Genomic DNA, 19,872 nt, shown 5'->3' on the forward strand with positions numbered 1-19,872 from the left:
GGAATATTCTGTGGTATAATAATTTCCTCCATATAACCTAAATGTTTTGTAATGCGATGCCTACCCATTCTAACTTCTCCTGGATCTTTCCTATAACCTCCAGTATCACAGGGTTAGAAGAAGACCAGTGTCAGCCCCCTTTGGATCTGAAAGTTCTCTGGGAGCCAACATTAAAATAAATTTCAGCACTTGTTTAGACATTGTAGCGTGTATGATTAGACTCACTGAAACAGGTTCTGTAATATAGCAATCCCGACAATTACCATGCACTTGGTTCATACCCGAACCTCCTTGGGGAGCACATGGCCAAAGACTGCCTGAAGAGGAATCTGCCCAGCTGCAAGGAGTGGCCACATATGTCCTCTAAGTTTTGCTCTGAGCCTGTTGACAGAGCAAGAAGAATACCATGGACCCCACTCCTTACTCACACCGACAACTGCGACATCAGCATGACTCAGCTATGCATGGAATGCCCCAAAGCAATCTTCTTGCTAATGCCAAGGAGTCTTTCTACATGCACACACAGCCAGCAATGGCCATTTGGAATTTGGGTATCCCCTGTCCTAAAGTCATCTGTCCAAATAGAGAGAGTGTGCAATCTTGTTTGTGGCATTGATAAAGCTGCCACGGCAACCCTGGGCCCAAGCTGCACCTGTCACTAACTGCCCAGCAGAGCACAGAGCATTGGCACAGGCCAGCATGGGAGATTCAGGCAATGAATGATGAGGCCCATAAAAAAAAAAAAAAAAAAAAAGATATTGTATAATACCAGATGCATGGAATGAGATCTCTTCATTTTGAAAATATAAAATCTGACCGAAGAAAGCATTATAAATTCAGTTCTGTTAAATTCAGTAGATGATTATATGCATGGGTCCATATTAAATGTGGTACACAAAAATCCGGCTGGCCCCAAAACCTAGTGTTTAGTACATATTTTCCTAGTGTTCCTATAGCATAGCATGTAAGTTTCCATCTTCAGCTTTGAAAGGATAACTTGCTTATTAACATCACCTGAGAATGTCAATAATAGACAATTAAAAGGTTTTACAAATTCTTCTATCAAAGTACTCAAGCTTCAGGATAATTTATTAGCCCCATAACTGCCTTAACAAAATTGTGCTTCATTGTGGAAATTGCCACTGAACCATAAACTTTAGTTATTCCTGGGAACATCATTTTTTCTGCCCGAGCTAATAAAATGAACAGTAATATTTTGTCCCATCCAACAGAATATCTCTCTGTGTTTTGGGGAAACAAATAGCCCTATATAAACACTAAAGAATTCTGCCCTGAAGAAAATTAAAAGTCAAATTTGAAAGGACGTGTCCTCATAATTGTCCAGTTCAGTTGCTTTCAGAATGGGTCCCAGAATACCATGGGCACCTCTCAATTCCTAGGGGCTATTGCATGAAGACTTGGCAAGGAGGACCTCAGCCCCATACCCACATACAGCAAAGATTCATTGAAAAGAGAAAACCCACTGGTCATAAGCATAGGAGTATATATCAAATGCTTTACCTTCCTATAGAGTTCTCAGCCAAATATAATTCTCTGAATATACTATTTTCTTGTACAATTTAAAAATGACCAACTTTTTCTTTTTCAAAAGCACTAAACACACACAGAGACACATAATTCTTCGATCAGACTAAACCAAGGATCAGAGCACTTCTGAGTATAAAGCAACTATGCTATCCATAATATGTACTAAACTAACGCTATTACAGTTAACCCTTGAACAATGTAGCATTAGGAGCACTGACCTTATGCGCAGTTGAAAATCTGCCTATATCTTTTAACTCCCCCAAATTTACCTGCAGTTGAAAATTTGCCTATAACTTTTAACTCCCCTAAACTTAATGACTAATAGCCTACTCGACCAGAAGTTTTACTGATAACAGTCGATTAACACATACTTTGTATATGTATTACATATCGTATTCTTACAATAAAGTAAGCTAAGAATAGAAAATGTCACTAATAAAAACATGAGGAAGAAAAAATACATTTATAGAACTGTACTGTATTTATCAAAAAAAGAAATCTGTGTGTAAGTGGACCCAAACAGTTCAAACTATATTGTTCAAGGGTCAACTGTACACAGTTCCCTTATTGGAAAAGATTAAAAAAGAAAAGCAGGGAATGAGAAGAAACAAATATTTACAAACTCTATCAGACAGCTGCTATTTCTGGGAAGACCATGGAAAAATATAAACCTTCACTAAACCTTTGAATGAAGCAAAGGTAGAATGTGGTTTTCCCTCCCTCCTTGAGGGAGAAAAAAAAATTTTGGCTCAGAAAATGGTCAGTTTTAAGATATATAAGGGGTTTAGTCTTACGGAATTATGAATGAAGGAAAGGACATTATAAGTTATGAGACTGAAATGGACCGACACAAAAGGCCACACATTGTCTGAATCCATTTATATGAAATTTCCAGAGGAGGCAAACCCACAGAGACAGAAAGTAGATGATTGTTTACTCAGGGCCAGAAGGAGAAAAAGATGGGAGATGATGAGGTCTCTTTGTGAGGTGATAAAAATATTCTGGAATCAGAGAGTGGTAATATTTGCACAACTCTGGAAACATATTTAAAAACACTGCATTGTATACCTTAAAAATTTTTTAATGTTTATTTATTTTTGACAGAGAGAGAGAGAAAGAGAGAGAGAGAGAGAGAGAGAGAGAACGAGCATGAATAGGGGAGGGGCAGAGAGAGAGGGAGACACAGAATCTGAAACAGGCTCCAGGCTCCGAGCTGTCAGCACAGAGCCGACCTGGGGCTCAGACTCACGGACCACGAGATCATGACCTGAGCTGAAGTCGAATGCTCAACCGACTGAGCTACCCAGGAGCCCTGCATTGTTTATTTTATAAAGGTAAATTTTGTGAAGAAATCCAGGCCCTTGGAAACAAGGTCCTTGAAAAAACAGTGAGGAAAAGAATTGAATATAAGACAAAAGAATGACAGAATGGGTTAAATAGGACTCTGATTTGATGGTTTTTTTTTTCTTTTTTCTTTTTTTTTTTTTTGAGGTCTTTGAATGGAGGATCCATATCTGATTATTCTTGTTTTTATTCCCTCTACAGAATTAAGTACAATATTATGTAAAAAGCGTGCTCAAAGGAACTGTGAATTGACCATCGATTAAATGATGAGGGAACACATGATGAGCTGTCTCTGAAATGATTTAGAGACAACAAAGCTATCCATCCTGTTTCTTTACTGTCATTACCATTTCTACAGAAACACTCTGTCCTTCTTATCTGACATTATAGTATAGCTTAGTCATGTGCAATTTGGTCTTACTATAGTGAAGTTTGTCTAATTTTCTAGAACTGTTATCTTTACAAATCACCTGTGCACTTATGTTTTCGGATTAGACTTCTGGCTTTTACTTCCCAATTAAATGAAAAAGATGGAACATTCACAAGACACACCTAGTCGATTATTTTTCTATTTGTGCTATGATCACCATAAGCAGGCATTAAAAACACTAGTTGTAAAGCCGACTAAAACAAACGCAGGTTTTGCCAGGGAGAGAATGTGTTTCGCTAATGCCCATGAACCACAGTTAAGAAAACTGAATGGGGACATTGTAGAAAGAGATGTTTTTTACCTGTGATGCCGGTTTGTAATATCATCAGGAGGTTATCTCTTTTAAGATCACCCAGAAAAGTTCACCCACATCCTGATATTACAGATATGACCCCATTTTACAGAGAGAGTAAACAGGTTAATTTCCCTTCTAGTGCCCTCTTAATACAATATGGATACAGTGAGGAAAGGCTGTGGAGCATGTAGCAGGCGCTCAAGAAATACTGTATATAAATATCATTGTATTACCACTACTAGAAGCCTGAAATCTGAAACTAGAAAAGGAGAATATGAAGATATGGAGGAAACCCATGGCTGGAAATCACACCCTTTGCCCAGTGCGTACCTGCAGCAATGTACCCGCCTCCGCCGGCTTTATAGAGAACATGGCTCGCAAAGGGGGCTGCACAGATGATCAGAAAGCTTGCAGTCACCACGGCGACGACCCCCAGAAGCATCAGGACTGCCCAGAAACCACGGTAAACTGAAGACCCGGGGGTGGGGTGAAGGAGAAAAGAAAAACAAACTTAGATTGTGAACACCGCTTAGATTGTACCAGGCAGTTTCTTTTCTCTTTATTGTTCTGATTTCAGCCATAGCACGGATGGGCACAATCCCAAACCACAGATCCTGAATTACAATCCAAGGGAAACCTTACTAGATAACTCCATACTCAATGATATCAACCTTCAATCAACTCGTGCTCGGTGTTTGCACCGCACACATGCTCAGTATATTCTAGGAGCTCATTTTCTGGACCAGATTTTCCATTTTAGAAGTGGAGATATTCCAAAATTCTGGAAAGAGTACCTTTGAGTAAGGATCTAATTGGGTCACAGATAGCGTTCCATACCAAACGTACAAAGACATGAAGATGCATTCACATTTACAAACATGGCCTCTTACTACCACTATAATCACTAGAAGGTAATAATCACTCCAATCCCCTAACAAAAAAGTACACTTCTGTTTAGATTGTGATGCCATTGGAAAGTAGTCTTCAGGTAATAAAAATAGAAAGCAAAAATAAAAATAAAAATTTGTACAGACTGAGATTTTAAGTCCGATATATTTAAGGCATACTACTTTCTACCAATATTTTTCTTAGAAAGACTCAAAATGAGAAGTTAGAGTAGTCTCTTATGCATGGACCAGCAAGGCTGAATTAATGGATGCAGCTGGTGATAAATGGATTGTGCGTTTGGTGATACATAGTAATCAAATACAGAGGAATTCTAATGATCATTTTTGAGCAGGATAATTACCAATCTATTAAACAAATTCATCATTTCCCAAGGGATAAAACACTAAAATAAGTACCTTTTGGTATAAATGAGAGAAAGCTCTGTGAAACACATTAGTCAAGTTACCTTTTTTCATGAAAATATAGACTTTATATAAGAAAGCAAAAAAAAAAAAAGATTTTATTTTTCTCCACAAGCCCATTTGGCAAAGAAAAAAACACGTCTGTCACCTGTAATCTTACAGAAAAGAGGATGGGAAGGTGGAAACGTACAGGGAGAAGCCACTGCAGTTAAATGGGAAAGGCAGGCTGCACGTTTTGTGTGGACACATCTGAAAGCCCGGGTACAAGGCTGGCTTGTCCCCCATATGCCGTGCTGTCCACTTGACAGTGGCTTCCTGGTCTGTGGTGTAGGAATATTCTGTGGCTGTGTTCAGGCTCCACAGGCAGCCAAGCAGTGGAGAAGTGCTGATCATATCTGAGCATGGGAAGAGTGGTAGACTGTGAGCCAAACATGTGCCATCCAGGTCCTACCAGAATTTGCTAGAGAATTGGCAAGCTTCATGGTTTACATTTTCATTCACACACACACACACACACACACACACACACACACACAAATATTCCCTTCAAATTGGGGAGCCTCACCTTTTACATTTGTATTCACTTCATTTGCTTTATTGTCTATCATGTGACAGGTTCTGAGGCAAGTGCTAGGGGTGAAAACGTGAATTAGAGGCAGTCCAGTAAGTAAGGAGCCCATTCTGTTGTTCCCCTGATCACGACTAAAACGTGGACCCACATGGCAAACAACTATCTGAGGAGTCTGAAATGTAAACAGTAGCAAGTGGATTAAGGAGAGAAGTCTAGCTAGCCTTAAGGAAAGATAAAATTGGCTACGAAGAGTTTTCTGAGTTTTTCCTTTTTTTCTCTTCCTAGATTGGACCTGAAGGCAAGTCAGATTGGGAACTTTGTAAAAGTGTAAAAGGTGCAAACAGAAAACAAAGCAAAACAAAACAAAACAAAAATCCCCATAGTTATGATCATCATTCTCACTAGATCAGCAGAAAAGGGGGCTGCTGTAAGCCAGAGTATAGGGAAAGTCCCCATGTTGAAGTCTTCTCTTTTTATTCTCCCAGTCCTGTCTTTAAGGCCTCAAAAGTAGATCTGCACTGCTACCTGAGGGGAGGCATGGACACTTACGATCCCAAATGACGATTTAACACTTTTGCTATAAGAATGAGAAAAAGGAACCCTCAATTTTCAAAGAGTGAGGGAAAAAAAAGAGAGGTTTTCTCTTTTCTTTCACTGCTTTGTGCTTCAATTGCATGGAACTGGGCCATGGCTCTGGAGGCCAAAACTCAGAAAACCTAATCTTTCCAGCCAGAAAAACTGGAAATGTGGGCCTTGGAAGCCTGAGGGTGTGGGAGAAACCCCACAGATGAGAGGGAGCCAGAGAAGAGAATCTCTAATTCTGTGTTTGAATCTACACAAGTGATGAGCTTACTCCCCAAGTCGTGCATGCACAGAAAATGCCCAGAGAAGTGCAGTGAAGGCTCTGAGAACAAATTACAGTATCAAAACCACCCAAGTACCAGAGCCCTGACTGGCACATTATCCCAGGCAGACCCAAACAGCATAGCAAAGGCTTTGAAAACAGAATTGACCTTGCAAAGACTCCCACAGAAGAAAAGGACAGACATGCAGGCGGATCACTCCTTCAAACAACAAATCAATATTCTCCAGAGAAGTTTTTACAGTATGCAAAGTCTAGCAATGTATGTTCAAAATGTCTAGGCTATAATCCAAAATTACTTGATATACTAACATCCATGATAATCTGACCAATTCTCAAAGGAATGAGCAGTCAGCAGACGCCAACCCAAAGACGGCTCAGATGTGTGAATTCTCATACAGACTTTAAAGCAGCTACTAGAACCGTTTGCTATGAACTAAGGTAAACACTGTTGAAATGAATAGATAGAAATTCTTAGAAGAGAAATAGAGTCTTTAAAAAAAAGAACTAAACTGAAGTGAAAAATATAATATCTGAAATTTAAAATCCATGAAATGAACTCAAGAGCAGAATGGAGATGAAAACGAGCAGGCGAAACATGAAGAGAGAGCAGTAGAAATTATCCCAATTGGAATAACAGGAAGAAAAAAAGTGATTGGAACCAAAAATAGCTAGGGTCTCAGAGACTTGAGAGACAATATCAAAAGATATCACATTTGTGTCACTGGAGTCCCTAAGGAAGAGGCAAATAATGTTGGTACAGAAAGAACATTCATAGAAATAATGCCTGAAAACTTCCCAGACTTGCTATAGATGACAGAAACTCAACAAACTCCAAAGGGAATAAACAAAAAAAAAAAAAAAAAAAATTAGCCCAGAAACATAACAAAATCACTGAAAACCATGGATAAAGGAAAAAGTTTTGAATGTAGTCACAGGCAGGTGGGGGGGGGGTGGGGGATGACATATTAAATGCAGGAGAACAATAATCCCAAGGACGGAAGTTTCTCATCAGATATGATGGAGGCCAGGAGACAGTAGAACATCTTCAAGGTGCCAAAAGAAAAGAACTATCAACCTCGAATTCTGTTTCTAGTGAAGATATCTTTGAGGGATGAAGGTGAATTTATCAAAGCAGACCTGTTCTGTAAAGACATGCGAAAATGGATTTCTTTAGGTTGAAAGAAATGACGCCAGGGTTCACTTGAAACTTCAGGGAAAAGGAAGTGAAACAGAAAAGGTGGATATCTGCATAAATGTAGTCTAGTATTTTTCTCATCTTAACTTCTTTAAAATATACTTGCCTGTTGAAATGCAAAAATATATTGTCAGCAAAATATGGTAAAGAAGTAGAGCTTTTAGAGTATTTACCACTTCCATGGGATATAACCAGTTACTTAAGTTTCCTGACCAGTTACTTACTTAAGCTTCCTGAACCTCTAACTCTTCTGTAAAATACAGATGTCTGTATCCACCCTTTACAGTTACTGGAGGAATTATTAATAACGCATAGGAAGTGTGCAACATACAATAAGAGATCAATGAATGGCATTTATTTTGTGGTTGCTTTTATTCACATTATTATTTAAACTGTCCTAACACTATGCAGCGGGTAGTACTGTGTTCAATACTAGGAAAAGTGAATTACTTCCCTCAGAGATCCTTACAGACTGCTTTTATGTAACATCGATGTTTGGAAATTCCTTTAGATTACTACACAGGATGCAGTAAAGAAGTTGTGTTTGACAAAGGTCTCTCATACCGTCTTCCTTGGGAAGTTTTCTCATCCCCTAACCTCCAAGAAGGCATTGGGCATGTTTTATAACATGTAACTCTATTTCTAAATACCTGAAATACAAACAAATGGGGTCAGACACCGAACAAAAGACAGCTCAGACATGGTGACTTCAGATCCATGCCTCATGACCAACGTTTTGTAAGGATGAGTTGGGCTCATCAGTGTGATCCCTGCAGAACCGGAAAGCTAGAAACATGAGGTGATTAGTAGCAGGGTTGAAGTTGAAGGAAGCATTGGTCATTGGGTCCAAAAGAGCCACATGTGAACAAGAAGGCAGGCATTATGAATTGGGCCACAGACAGGGCGGAAACAGCAGGACATGCCTCCCTACAGAGAAGAGCAGAAGGACTGAAAGAAGGAGAGAAAGTACCTGGTGAGGGAGAGAGAGAAAGAGAGCAAGACAGAAATGCAGATAAATGCTCCCCAGAGTTGCTGTCGTTCCTGAGAGCTGCCAGTTCCTGTCCTGTCATTTGCTCTAACGAAATAGCCTGACTTTTAATTCTGAGTCCCGTGTAAAAGGCAGGAACAACAGATCTGTATTTAAGGGAAGGGGGAACCTCGCGCCTGGAGAGTTGTGAGCATACAGAAATCGCTTCCAAGTGAGTTTCCTTACTGCAGTCACTGTGTGCTTTATTTTTCCACTTGTGTTTCAGCATTCAAAAGTGCGTAACTTCAGGCCTATTTCAAAATGTTTTGGAACTTCCTGTTCCTTGGCTAATTATATTACCTTGTTTGCATATGTGGCACACTTTGATTCCAGAATTAAAATGTTCACTCGTAATTAAGAATCATCTCATGGAATTGGGTAGGGTTCTTTCACTGTCTGAAGTAAACCTGAGGCAATCAGAGAACCTTCAACATAAAGTGAATTAAGTATATGTGTTTTGGGAGTCAAACATGATATTGGGGCCCTTCCAATTACTAATTGTGTGACTCTGATAGACCACAGTTTTCTAAGATGGAAAATAATATCCTTCACATAAGTTTATAGAAAGAGTTGAGAAAATATAAGTAGCTGCATGCAGTAAGTACTCATATACATTTGCTATTACTAGTATTAATTAATACTCACCCTGTAATAAAATGTCAACAATATAGTTGACACATAAAAGACATCTTACTAATTTCATGGATCTAGGATGGACAAGAGTTCAGTTGTAATATATCTACACCTTTTAAATTTTGGCAGGGAGCATGTTTTTGTTTGGTCAGTAGTTTGTATTATTTAAGTCTCCTAGATTGTGAATGTTTCTCAGAGATCACTTCATTTGTTTCCTGGTTCCTTATATGAGCCCGTAAAAACTGTGAAGTTTTGTCTTTGAAAGCTTTGGACTGTGCCGAGTGAAAACATCTCTAAAAATCCATTTGAACCATTAAGGACAATTCAATGCTTAACTTAAACCATATTGGATTTCTATTAATTCCTATTAGAACATGAAGCAAGATGTACAATGTAAGTAGATTTACATGTAATCTATATCATCACAATTTGGATTAATTAAAAGAAAGCTTCATCTGAATCTGTGAAAGTCCAGAATTAACAGCTATTTTCAAAGCAATGGAGTTCTGTTGATTCTAAATAAATTGGCGAACTGACCTAACAAAGTGCCCCTTGTTCAGGTGTTGTAATGAGGATGAGTAGTAATTAGTGTAACAACAGATGTTACAGGAATGGTTCTTCTAGAGTATTCAGCTTATTTTCCTCAATAGATGAAGCTTTTACCCTGACAGTATTACTTGCACCACCAATTTACTTAGTAACTCCATCTTCGTAGGTCTAGATTAAAAATCATCAGTCTCGGGTATGCTGAAATGTGATGTCACTATATCCTGTTTGTCACTTCATATTTTATATATTTTCACTCACATATGATACTTTGTAGTTTTCATTGGAGGACTATCCTGTTGCTTTTTTAGTGGAGAAAAGAGACCAGTCATTAGAGACTGTCTAGGGTGTTAAATAAGAGTGTATTTGGAATGCAAAACTATGTTCACAATGTGTTTTACTCATAAAAAGTACATAACATAAAGAGTATTAACTGCATTGCAAATTCAAATTTCAGACTAAAACATGTACCAAGAGGAGCTCATATCCTGGGTATACCTAAAAGTCAAATTCCAAAATGACATTAATTAGGAACTGAAGGGAGACATCTACTAAGCATCCTTCAGGGAAAAAACAGAAATATCACCCAAAACTGTAGGACAATGAAGGCCATGAAATAAAGTGGACTATTAACTGTGCACATCAGTATGTGTGCATATGTATGAGTGTGTGTGTGTGTGTGTGTGTGTACACATTTGCACTATGTGTGCAGGTTCCCACAGACCACAGACAGGAAGCTAATGGCAGAATTGGCATCTGTTCTGAATTCCATCTACATGGTTAGTATTTTTTTTCACTAAGAATGTAATAAAATGCACTAAAACCCATTAATTTTGATGATAGAGCAACCTGAAGTTTTAATTCTGGATTATTTTTTTAAGAAGTTCCATTCCAAGACATTCACATCCATCCAGTAATTCAAGCCGGCGTCTTACAAGGGACTGCAAAGAGAGACCCAGCCAGGCTTGCTTGGCGAACGGGGGTGTTGTTGACAACTATAAGTTACTTAATTTAGCAAACATATTTCTATGGCTCTCTAGGCACCAAAACCTGCTAGAGTAAGACACATTCCTTGCCCTCACAAGTTCAGTCCAGTGATGGAAAAACAAGTAAGTTTCACACTGTGTTGATAGGTGCCTCAGCAGAGGTATGCACAGAATATCATGGAGCCCGATGGACCACAGCCCAGAGAAGCCGCTATTTCAGGGCTGAATGGTAACGAGTAAAGCCCTACAGTTCTTATTCTAGTTGAACTGGGTCTTATTTGAACTGTCAGAAGGCAAGAGGGAAGGTCAGTCTAATCACAGTAGGAAAGAGTTCCACGGATCAGCAAACAGAAAACAGCTCCCTGCAGCTGCTTCCCATATGGATGAAGGGAACAGAAAATGAGGGATAGAAAGCTCGTCAAGGCCTTGTGTGCCACTCAGCAAGATAGTCCTTGTCATACTGGTCCTAGGGAGCCCCTGAAGGTCAGTTATCAGAAATTATAGCCACACCTGTATCAGAATACCGCTCCTGTAGCTGTCCAGAGACAAACTGGCAGGAAAAAGAATAGAAGAAGGGAAACCAGTTAGGTAGGTGCCATAGTAATCCAAGTGGGGCCTAAAACGGGCAGTAGGGATAGAGACGAAAGAAGCTTTAGTGAGAAGCCGTTGTTACAGGAGCTGAGAACCCAGCAAGAACAAAGTCTATCCTTATGGATTTTTCCTTTGCATGCCGGAACAGCGTGTTCTGTTAAGATAGTAACAAACCTCCTCTTGATTTTGTAATATTACAATGTACACATCAAACCTCCTTCCACACAGAGTGGAGAGGGAAAAGTCAACCCACACGATCACAATTCCAAATTCGTAGTGTTTTGATAGATTATTTTGTTGTGTATACAAAAATGTAAATATTGTATTTGCAGTTTAAAGATAAACTTAAGTGTTATTCATGTTTCAAAACTTGCTATCTTGCCTCAGACACCTCACAAAGCTAGTTCATAAAGCTAATCCTATGTTTCGACACATCCTCAAGCACACAGTGTGAAGTGCTATAAAATGTTTTATAAGAAGCCAAAACAAAACGCGCCACCCCCCGCCCCTCCACCATCGTCAGCAGCAAATGAGAACCTCCAGCATATGTTGCCGTTGCTTTAGGCAAGACGCTTCTGTTACACAGGCCAGCAAGCCTGTCCTGCATCTCCATACACTACTGGTCTTGGCAGCATTGGGCAGGTCTAAAAATACAGTCATCCCTTCACCAAAGCAGAAGGACAGGCTGTACAGTGTGTCCGCATCTGAGCTCTGCAACTGTGGACGTGCCAAGTCACGTGCTCTGCATGGTCCATTGATTTTTTTTTCCAGAACAAAAAGAACATTGAAAGGCCTGATGGAGTTTATTTACTTCCCTACTGTAAACACAGGCAGTGAAGGAAGGGCCGAGAGGGAGGAGTGTCTTGAGCAACCGGGGCAGAGTCCTCACCGTCCATGCCGGCTGTGACCTTGGGACAGTCCCCGAAGCAGGAGAACCGTGGGTTTCTTCACATGGTTTCGTGGGCTTTCCAGGTTGGAGGGTGCGTCTATGGTCACTATCTTGTTTCTCCTCCTGACCATCTTGGGGGGTGGGAAGGGAGGCTTTGTGGGTGCTGGGCTTGGCGGTAGCAGAGGTAAAAGTGGTGGTGGCTGCAGTGACAGGGGTACTAGCACAGTGCGGCTTGACCGCAGAAGCAGCCAGAACACTCAAGTCACAGCCAGGAGGAACTGAGGCACTCAGAAGTGAGGTGAAGGGGAATCAGAATGTGTCACCCCAAAATGCGCCACTTTGGGTAAGGATTATCTGAGCTGGAAGCGAGTAAGAGTCAGTGCATGCAGAAAGAAACCTGGGGGGAGTTTTCATCACCTGGCTTAAAGCAGAAACGTTTGAGACATGAAGTCTGCTCTTCAAGAGGAGTTTTATGGCCATGACAGAGACAGCAAGTCAGTACCAAGATGGGATTGCAAACACATCTACTAACGTACTCTTCCTGTCCATTAGTCTCTCCCGTATAGTTCCTAGTTACCATCCCACCGTTTACCACCTCTAGCCCAAACCCGTTTCCTCTGTCTTGTCACATCACCATGTTCTTTGTTAAAAAGGCATATAAGCTCTCAGGCTTATCTGCTTCTTTGGCCCTTCTTCTTTTTTTTTTTTTTTTTTTTTTTTCTTAGTAGGCTTCATGCCCAGAGCAGAGCCCAACATGGGGCTTGAAATCATGAAAATCACGACCCTGACATTGGGACCTGAGCCAAGATCGAGAGTCAGATGCTTAACCAACTAAGCCACCCAGGCAGCCCAGCTCTTCGTTTTTCCATGAAGGCCTCCATATGCATACAGACTAATAAATCTTTTCTCATCTCCTCTGTCTTTTTATAGTATAATTTGCAGGGCCACAGTCCCTGAACCGAAGGGGATAGAATAAAGTTTCCCTACAGAGGTATTGTATACAAAGACACTCGGATTCTAATACACGGGACCAGATTAACCTCCATCTCCAGGTCTTGCTCTGACCCCTGCTGCCTCCAAGGGCCTAGATTTGCAGCCCCATCCCTGCCTGAGCATCAGAGCCACCTGCAGGTTTCTAATGTCATACCCAGGCCAGGATTCCAAACCAGCCCAATTAGGTGAGAATCTCTCTGGGTGGGCACATGCAATCATATTTCTTCCAGCCTCTAGGAGAATGGAATGTGCACCAGGTTGAGAACCACTGGCCTCTTGGGTCTCTCTGAAGCTGCCAACAGCATTGCGAAGGTGCTATATGCCATGAAGTGGCTCAGCCTTTCCAGATGTCCTTCCCTCTGTCATCAGAGCAATCCCTACTCTGTATTTTACTGATGAGGCTGGGGAGCTTAAGGAAAGTTCCAGAAATTAAAACAGCCACTAAATGACAAGGTCAAGATTTGAACTCAGGGCTGTCTGATCTCAGTCTGAGACACCATTAGTCTCTGTGTTTGGGGTGTGTGTGTGTGTGTGTGTGTGTGTGTGTTGCAAATAAAGTTCCATCAGAACTTCTAGGTTCAAATCCTCCCACTTTGGTTCCTCTCACCTTATCCTCCAGAAATCCTGAAATTATACTGAAGTTTCCTGTTGGGAAGGGGGAATGCTGTTATGCCTCTAGGCTTTTGTTTCCCCTCACTAGAATGATTAAACCTTCCTACTTGTCACTTGAGATCCATTCAAGCTGCTTCCTTCCTTGAAGGGACATAGTAGAGTTACTTCCTCACCTCCACCAAAAGGCAGGAGAGCACTGAACCAGCTAGATGAAAGAGGTAGAATAATAACCCTTACCAGCTGTATGACCTTCAGCAAGTCACTTAGCTTCTCCGTGCCTTAGTTTCCTTTCCTATAATGTGATAATAATGATACTTATGGTGTTGTAAGAGGACTGAAAGAGGGAAACACTGAGCAGAGTGTCTGGCCCCCTACTCAGTCAGTGTTCTTAACACATGCCAGTCCCTGGACTTAGCACTCTGTGCTGTCTTCTCACTTCTCACATCCTCCTCCACTGCTAGACTGTGAGTTCCTTCAGGGCAAAGACTCAGTCTTGCTCATTTTTCTAACGCTAGGGAAAGCTTCATGTCTGGAGTGTAACAGACGGTCAATAAAAATACAAATGAGTGGATAATCAATAACTTATCGCTCAGTACCCACTGAAATCTCAAGTTACGCAGCCGAGGCTAGGGGAATATTTAAGGGCCGGGGGACAGAATGAAGCAAACTCATTCAAAACAGAAAGGAATCCATGGTCTCGTCTCACTACCACAATGGCTGGGGAGCCTTTATTACCTGAATCCCTACTAGGGAGAAAGAGGCCCTTGAAAATGAAGAGCTGAGGAATCAAGTAATGAGACATTAACACCTGGTGGCTAAGTAAAGGTACCAAGGACTATGTGACTGCCCTTCCCATGCTCCTGAATATCCAGTACATAGAAATTAATTAAGAACGTCAGGGATTCGTGTAAGTTTTCCCACTCAGCTCTAAAGATGACAGAAAAGAGACACATTTCCTTATTCTCTGAGTCCCTTAAAAAAGATCTATACCTGAGAAGTCTTGTTATCCTTTATATTAAGCCATGAAAAGAACATTTTTAGAACCGCTTTACTCATATACTTTTTTTTAGTGTTTATTTTTGAGAGAGATAGAAACAATGTGATAGGGTGAGGGGCAAAGAGAGAGGGAGACACAGAATCCGAAATAGGCTCCAGGCTCCAAGCTGTCAGCACAGAGCCCGATGTGGGACTTGAACTCAGGAACCATGAGATCATGACCCGAGCCAAAGTTGGACACTTAACAGACTGAGCAACCAAGGCTTCCCTATTCATATAGTTTTTTTAACATTAAATTTGAACCTGCTTGCCCAAATCTTTTGTACAGACAATAGAAAATAATTGTAGCAAAGACTTGCTTACTTAGCTGTAAGAATTGTATTATTATTATTATCCTAGGACTCCTGAGTCTTCATGTTCTTGTCTTTCATATGGTTTGACTCCACAAATCTCTAACATTTTAGAACCACATTTCTCCAGGGAATTTTGTGATATTTTATCATATTGACATTATATATCTAAGAACCTTTTCTTAGAGATGTGACTCAAAAGTAGTTTCTGCTATTTCCACATCAGCAAAGTTGGTTTATGAATTCCATAGCAATAAAATGATTTGATATGTTCCCTCTATTTTTATCACAAAACACCCAACCAAAGAAGTGATTAACAACTAAACTGAATTCCACTCTTTCGCTTACCTATGCTCAGACATTGATCAAAAAATATCTACCTTGTATCAGGCACTATGCTAGGTAAGCACTTATTGGTGACATTCCATGAATAAAAGTACAATATATGTTATCAAGCAGTCTAATAGGAGAGAATTGCACAATCTGATGGTTATTGGCTATGCCAAGTGCAAGGAAAGAATGCAATGAATGGTATATTACACAAGAATAGAGTAAGGGTATTTGACCCAATCTTGGCATATTGCAGAGGGCTTCCTGGAGGAAGTGATGCTTAGAAGGGACAGTTGGCATGCAGAAAATGGAGGCAGAAAGCACAAAGGAGACCAAGGCGGAATGCAGGTGTGTGCAAGGAGCTTAGTGTGAAAGCAGAGAGAGAGCAAACCTTTGGTGGCAGGGGAAGTGGCTAGAGAAAAAGGTAGGAGGCAGATCACAACGGTCCATGTAGGATACAGTCATTTTCCAGTGGAATATTTTTGGCCCATGTTATGTAAAACTTTCCCTACAAATGACGTAAAAAATCACTGATTAACGTAAATCAAAATAGGCTTTTTGTCCCCACAAAGCTTCTGTCTATCAATAATCAAACGATTGGCAGGAGGTTTACAGTCTGGATTGTGGGGGGCAGTGTGTTCAGTGAGAAAGACAAAGATAAAAACAGAAAAACACAAGCCCCTTTTCTTTCTTACAGAAATTTGTATTTTCCTGGTTTTGCTTTTCTGAAGGAGTAAAATACCATGATGCAACCACCAAAAAAATCTGACCATACTTCTGGGAAACTAGCCTGCCCTGTGGCGAAAATTAAATGGACAAAGAAACCTTTTCAAGGAATTAGGATAAAAGAGAAATGAAGCAACCAAGTTTCTAGGAAGACAATGAAGGAATGAGAGTCACCACCAGCTGCCAGGGTGACAGGATTCAGCAGGCAACTAGTGGCCTGTCCCTGCCAGCAAATGCCTTGGAAAACTACGTGACCAGCTCTGGAGAAGGACATGCGTGGTTCGGGATGGGAACCCCGCACACAAGGAGTGTTAGCACAGTCAGCGAAGGTGAGTGTCACATGGGGACAGACGACATAGCTGGCAAGCCGCCAGCATCTCGGCAGGGCAATGCCTCCATTCCCTCCAGAACAAACGTTTGCACTTTGCTCGTCCATGAACAGACTGACAGTTGTATTTTCTCCACTTAGCAAGAAACACGACCTTTGGTGTTCAAGGTCGGCATCCACCAAGTATAGTACATAAACCCTTCTCGGGCATCTTTCAATGACTCGGAATCCTCTAGGGGTCAATCTGAGGGAACGTGTCAGAAATGCTTACTGGCCTTGAGTTCTCACAGAACTGCCAACTATTTGCTGTGTGTGCCTTAGAAGCCAGTCACGTAACCAGCCTCCCTAATTTTCTGTTTGATTCTTAATAAAGAGGTAGCCATCTCAAGTCTCATCTCCAGCTCTTCCAGTTAGAGTCCTGGCAAGCATATGGTCGATATTTCCCTTTGATAATGAACTGCATAGATTGAACTTCCAAGTCTCCCCTTGAAAGGACCAGTCTTCCAAAATTGCCCATTTTAAGCAGAAATTCATCGAGAAGATCAAACATAGCATCCCCACAGCTTCTCTGTACATGGTCTAGTGGGGGATTTGGTTTTATTTATTTATTTGCAGTGATAGGATACATCTTTGGAAGACTTCCCTCTCTAGCTACTCAACATAGCAAACTGTTACAGCAAATATCCTTCTTATTGCATAACAGCTGTTGCTCTGGAAACAAGTTAACCCTTTGCTTCCCATAAAACGTATCTATATCTTCCCTTAAAAATACTGAATCAATGCTCCGTGGGTGTGAAGAATAGCCTTGGCCACGCACAGCCCTGAAGCAATGAATTTGTGGACTAGGAAAAACACTCTAAAGATCAATCATATTTTAAAATAAATATATTTAAAAGTCACTTTGGTTTTACTTCTATACCCCTAGACTTGTTTGTAAAGAATAATAAATAGTAAAAGAAAAACCGACATTGGCTCACCACACCAAAACTAAAAAGTGAAAGAACAGATTATGTAATTAAGCAATGGATTTTGTTTCAAAGTATGTATTGCTTGCTAGGTAAATGAAACATAATTTCTCCTACAATGTTATCAAGAAGGTGGTTATGGAGAAGCAGGCAGCTCATTGCAGAGCCTGATCTTTGGGGTGAGAAACTTAAACACTCTCAGTTTCCTTGGCTTTCAGATGGCAGCAATAAATCCTACCTCGTAGTGCTGTCACCAGATCCAGGGAGCTATATATGTAATATCAAGTAAGTGGGCGAGCACCAGGATGGGCTCCCCTCAATCCATTTAACTTGTAATCAGAAATGAAATACGCCATTCTGTTGTGATAAGAGTGATTTTGATAAAATAAATAAAATTAATTATTATCTATTATACATTAATATTTATTAAGAAATCAGTATTTTATTCACGCAATAAATAAAAATAACACAAATAAAATGTTCCTTTAACATCTGTTAATAGTCTAGTGGGTTTAAATAAGCAGAAATGAGGAGAGAAACAAATAGCATTGAAGGAATTATGATGGTGTCTCTGGGAAATGTATGGCCTCAATGACTGACAAATTCATTTGTTCTCATTCATGCCAGCACTGGAATTTATCAAGTAGTATTTGTGTTTATCATTCATACATTATCATTTACAGATGGAAGAAAGAAAAAAAAGAGTGCAAAAAAATATATATAATCTGTGAAAAGGGAAATAAGAGTAGTGAGCCTCAGAAGAAGGAAGTCCAGCTTGTGAAATAGGAGGTGAAGTTGCTGAGGACAGCCTGTTCAACCCAAGGGTCGGACCACACTCCATATCTGCCTCTACCCCCTGGCAGCATTTAACAAAACTTATCACTTCCTCCTCTGAGGAAAACTTAACCATGGAACATCCTTGGCCTCAGTCCTTGGACTGACCTTCTTTCTCACTACACTCACTCCCCCAAATGGTCTCATCTTGTCTCATGACTTTAAATACACCGTCACACAATGACTCCCAAAGGTACGCTTCCTGCCCAGACTTCCACCTTTAACTCTGGACTCTGTGATCCAAGAGCCCACATAATGTCTGCACTAGGCAGCCTCAATTTAACACATCTGAAAACTTCCAAAGCTTCCTCTTAAAGATCAGCTCCACCTCAGCCCTCTGCATCTCTAGTAATAGCAACATCATCCCTCCAGTTGGCAAAGACAAAAGAGGGTCACCATCGACTCTGCTCTTTCCCTCACACCCCATACCCAATCCATTAGTCAATTATTCCTCCATTATACAATCAGATATAGTGACCTTCTGCTTTTTTTTCAACCAGGACTAAAATCCCTGGAGATTATCTATGAAACAGAAGAGGATTCAGAAAGATAAATATAAGATGCAGACGTCAACGAGGGGGCTTAGAGCCCAAGTAATGGCACAGTGGGGGGGGGGGGTTCCCTGGGTTTTCTTTTTGCCTCATTCCTCTCATACTTGACACTAGAGAAGTAGAGAACCATAAAATGGCAAAAGCACAGGTCAACCTGGACAAAGTGCCAGGAAGGGGGCTATCTATCATGACAGAAAACGTTTAGACGATAACTGTTCTACTGCACTCAAACACCACAGAAGATTTCAACACAGTCTGAATGAAGAGCCTACATTCCCCCTCACCAGACTACATGGACCACTTCAATACAGTGCTGGGTTGGTTTCAGGGAAGAAAGGGAGGTGAGACTTTCATCACCACCAGGTGGCAACATCCAGCCCCTATCCTGTGGTATTTGAGGAGATGGAAAAGCCGGACACCCAGAAATGGCAACTATCATAGGCAAAAAACAAACAAACAAACAAACAAACAAACAAACAAAAAACCCTAACAAAAACTGTTTATCTAAAGGACAAGGTAAGGGGCTGCCTAGTAAGGCAGGAAACTTTCAGGAAATAAGCATACTACAGTAGTAAAACTTGGGCTCCCAACCTTACTCTGATCAGCAAAGACCAAGAAAGGAGCCTAGACTTTGCTCCTTGATAGGCTGTAACAAGGTGCTCCAAACACTACTGCCTCTGTAATACACACACACACACACACACACACACACACACACACACACAAGGATGGGTCAAAGAAGGCTAAATAAGGAGTCAGGACTTTCATCTTTGCAGGGGTAATGAGGTTACCAATCACAGTGACAGGAGAGACCATGTGTGGAGCCTGGACTTCCACCCCTAAAAGGTGAAAATAAGACATTCCTTCCACCTAGGGTGGTATCAGAGAAGGTAGAGTGGAGAGTCAGGACCACCCCTGCCTACTCTCCATGTCAGTTGAAGCCATTGTAGAGGCTGC

The 19,872-nt window shown here is 40.8% G+C and overlaps 1 protein-coding gene across 1 annotated transcript in view; it reads right to left on the reverse strand.

The window, feature by feature from the left end:
* TMEM182 (transmembrane protein 182) overlaps positions 1–19,872 on the reverse strand; it is a 57,881-nt gene that overhangs the window by 18,352 nt on the left and 19,657 nt on the right. The window contains exon 4 of the mRNA XM_049651254.1: positions 3,948–4,085. Within this exon, the coding sequence (XP_049507211.1) occupies positions 3,948–4,085 (138 nt within the window). The remainder of the gene's footprint in view (positions 1–3,947; positions 4,086–19,872) is intronic.

This window comes from Panthera uncia (genome assembly GCF_023721935.1).
Source record: "Panthera uncia isolate 11264 chromosome A3 unlocalized genomic scaffold, Puncia_PCG_1.0 HiC_scaffold_11, whole genome shotgun sequence".
NCBI classification, from domain to species: domain Eukaryota; kingdom Metazoa; phylum Chordata; class Mammalia; order Carnivora; family Felidae; genus Panthera; species Panthera uncia.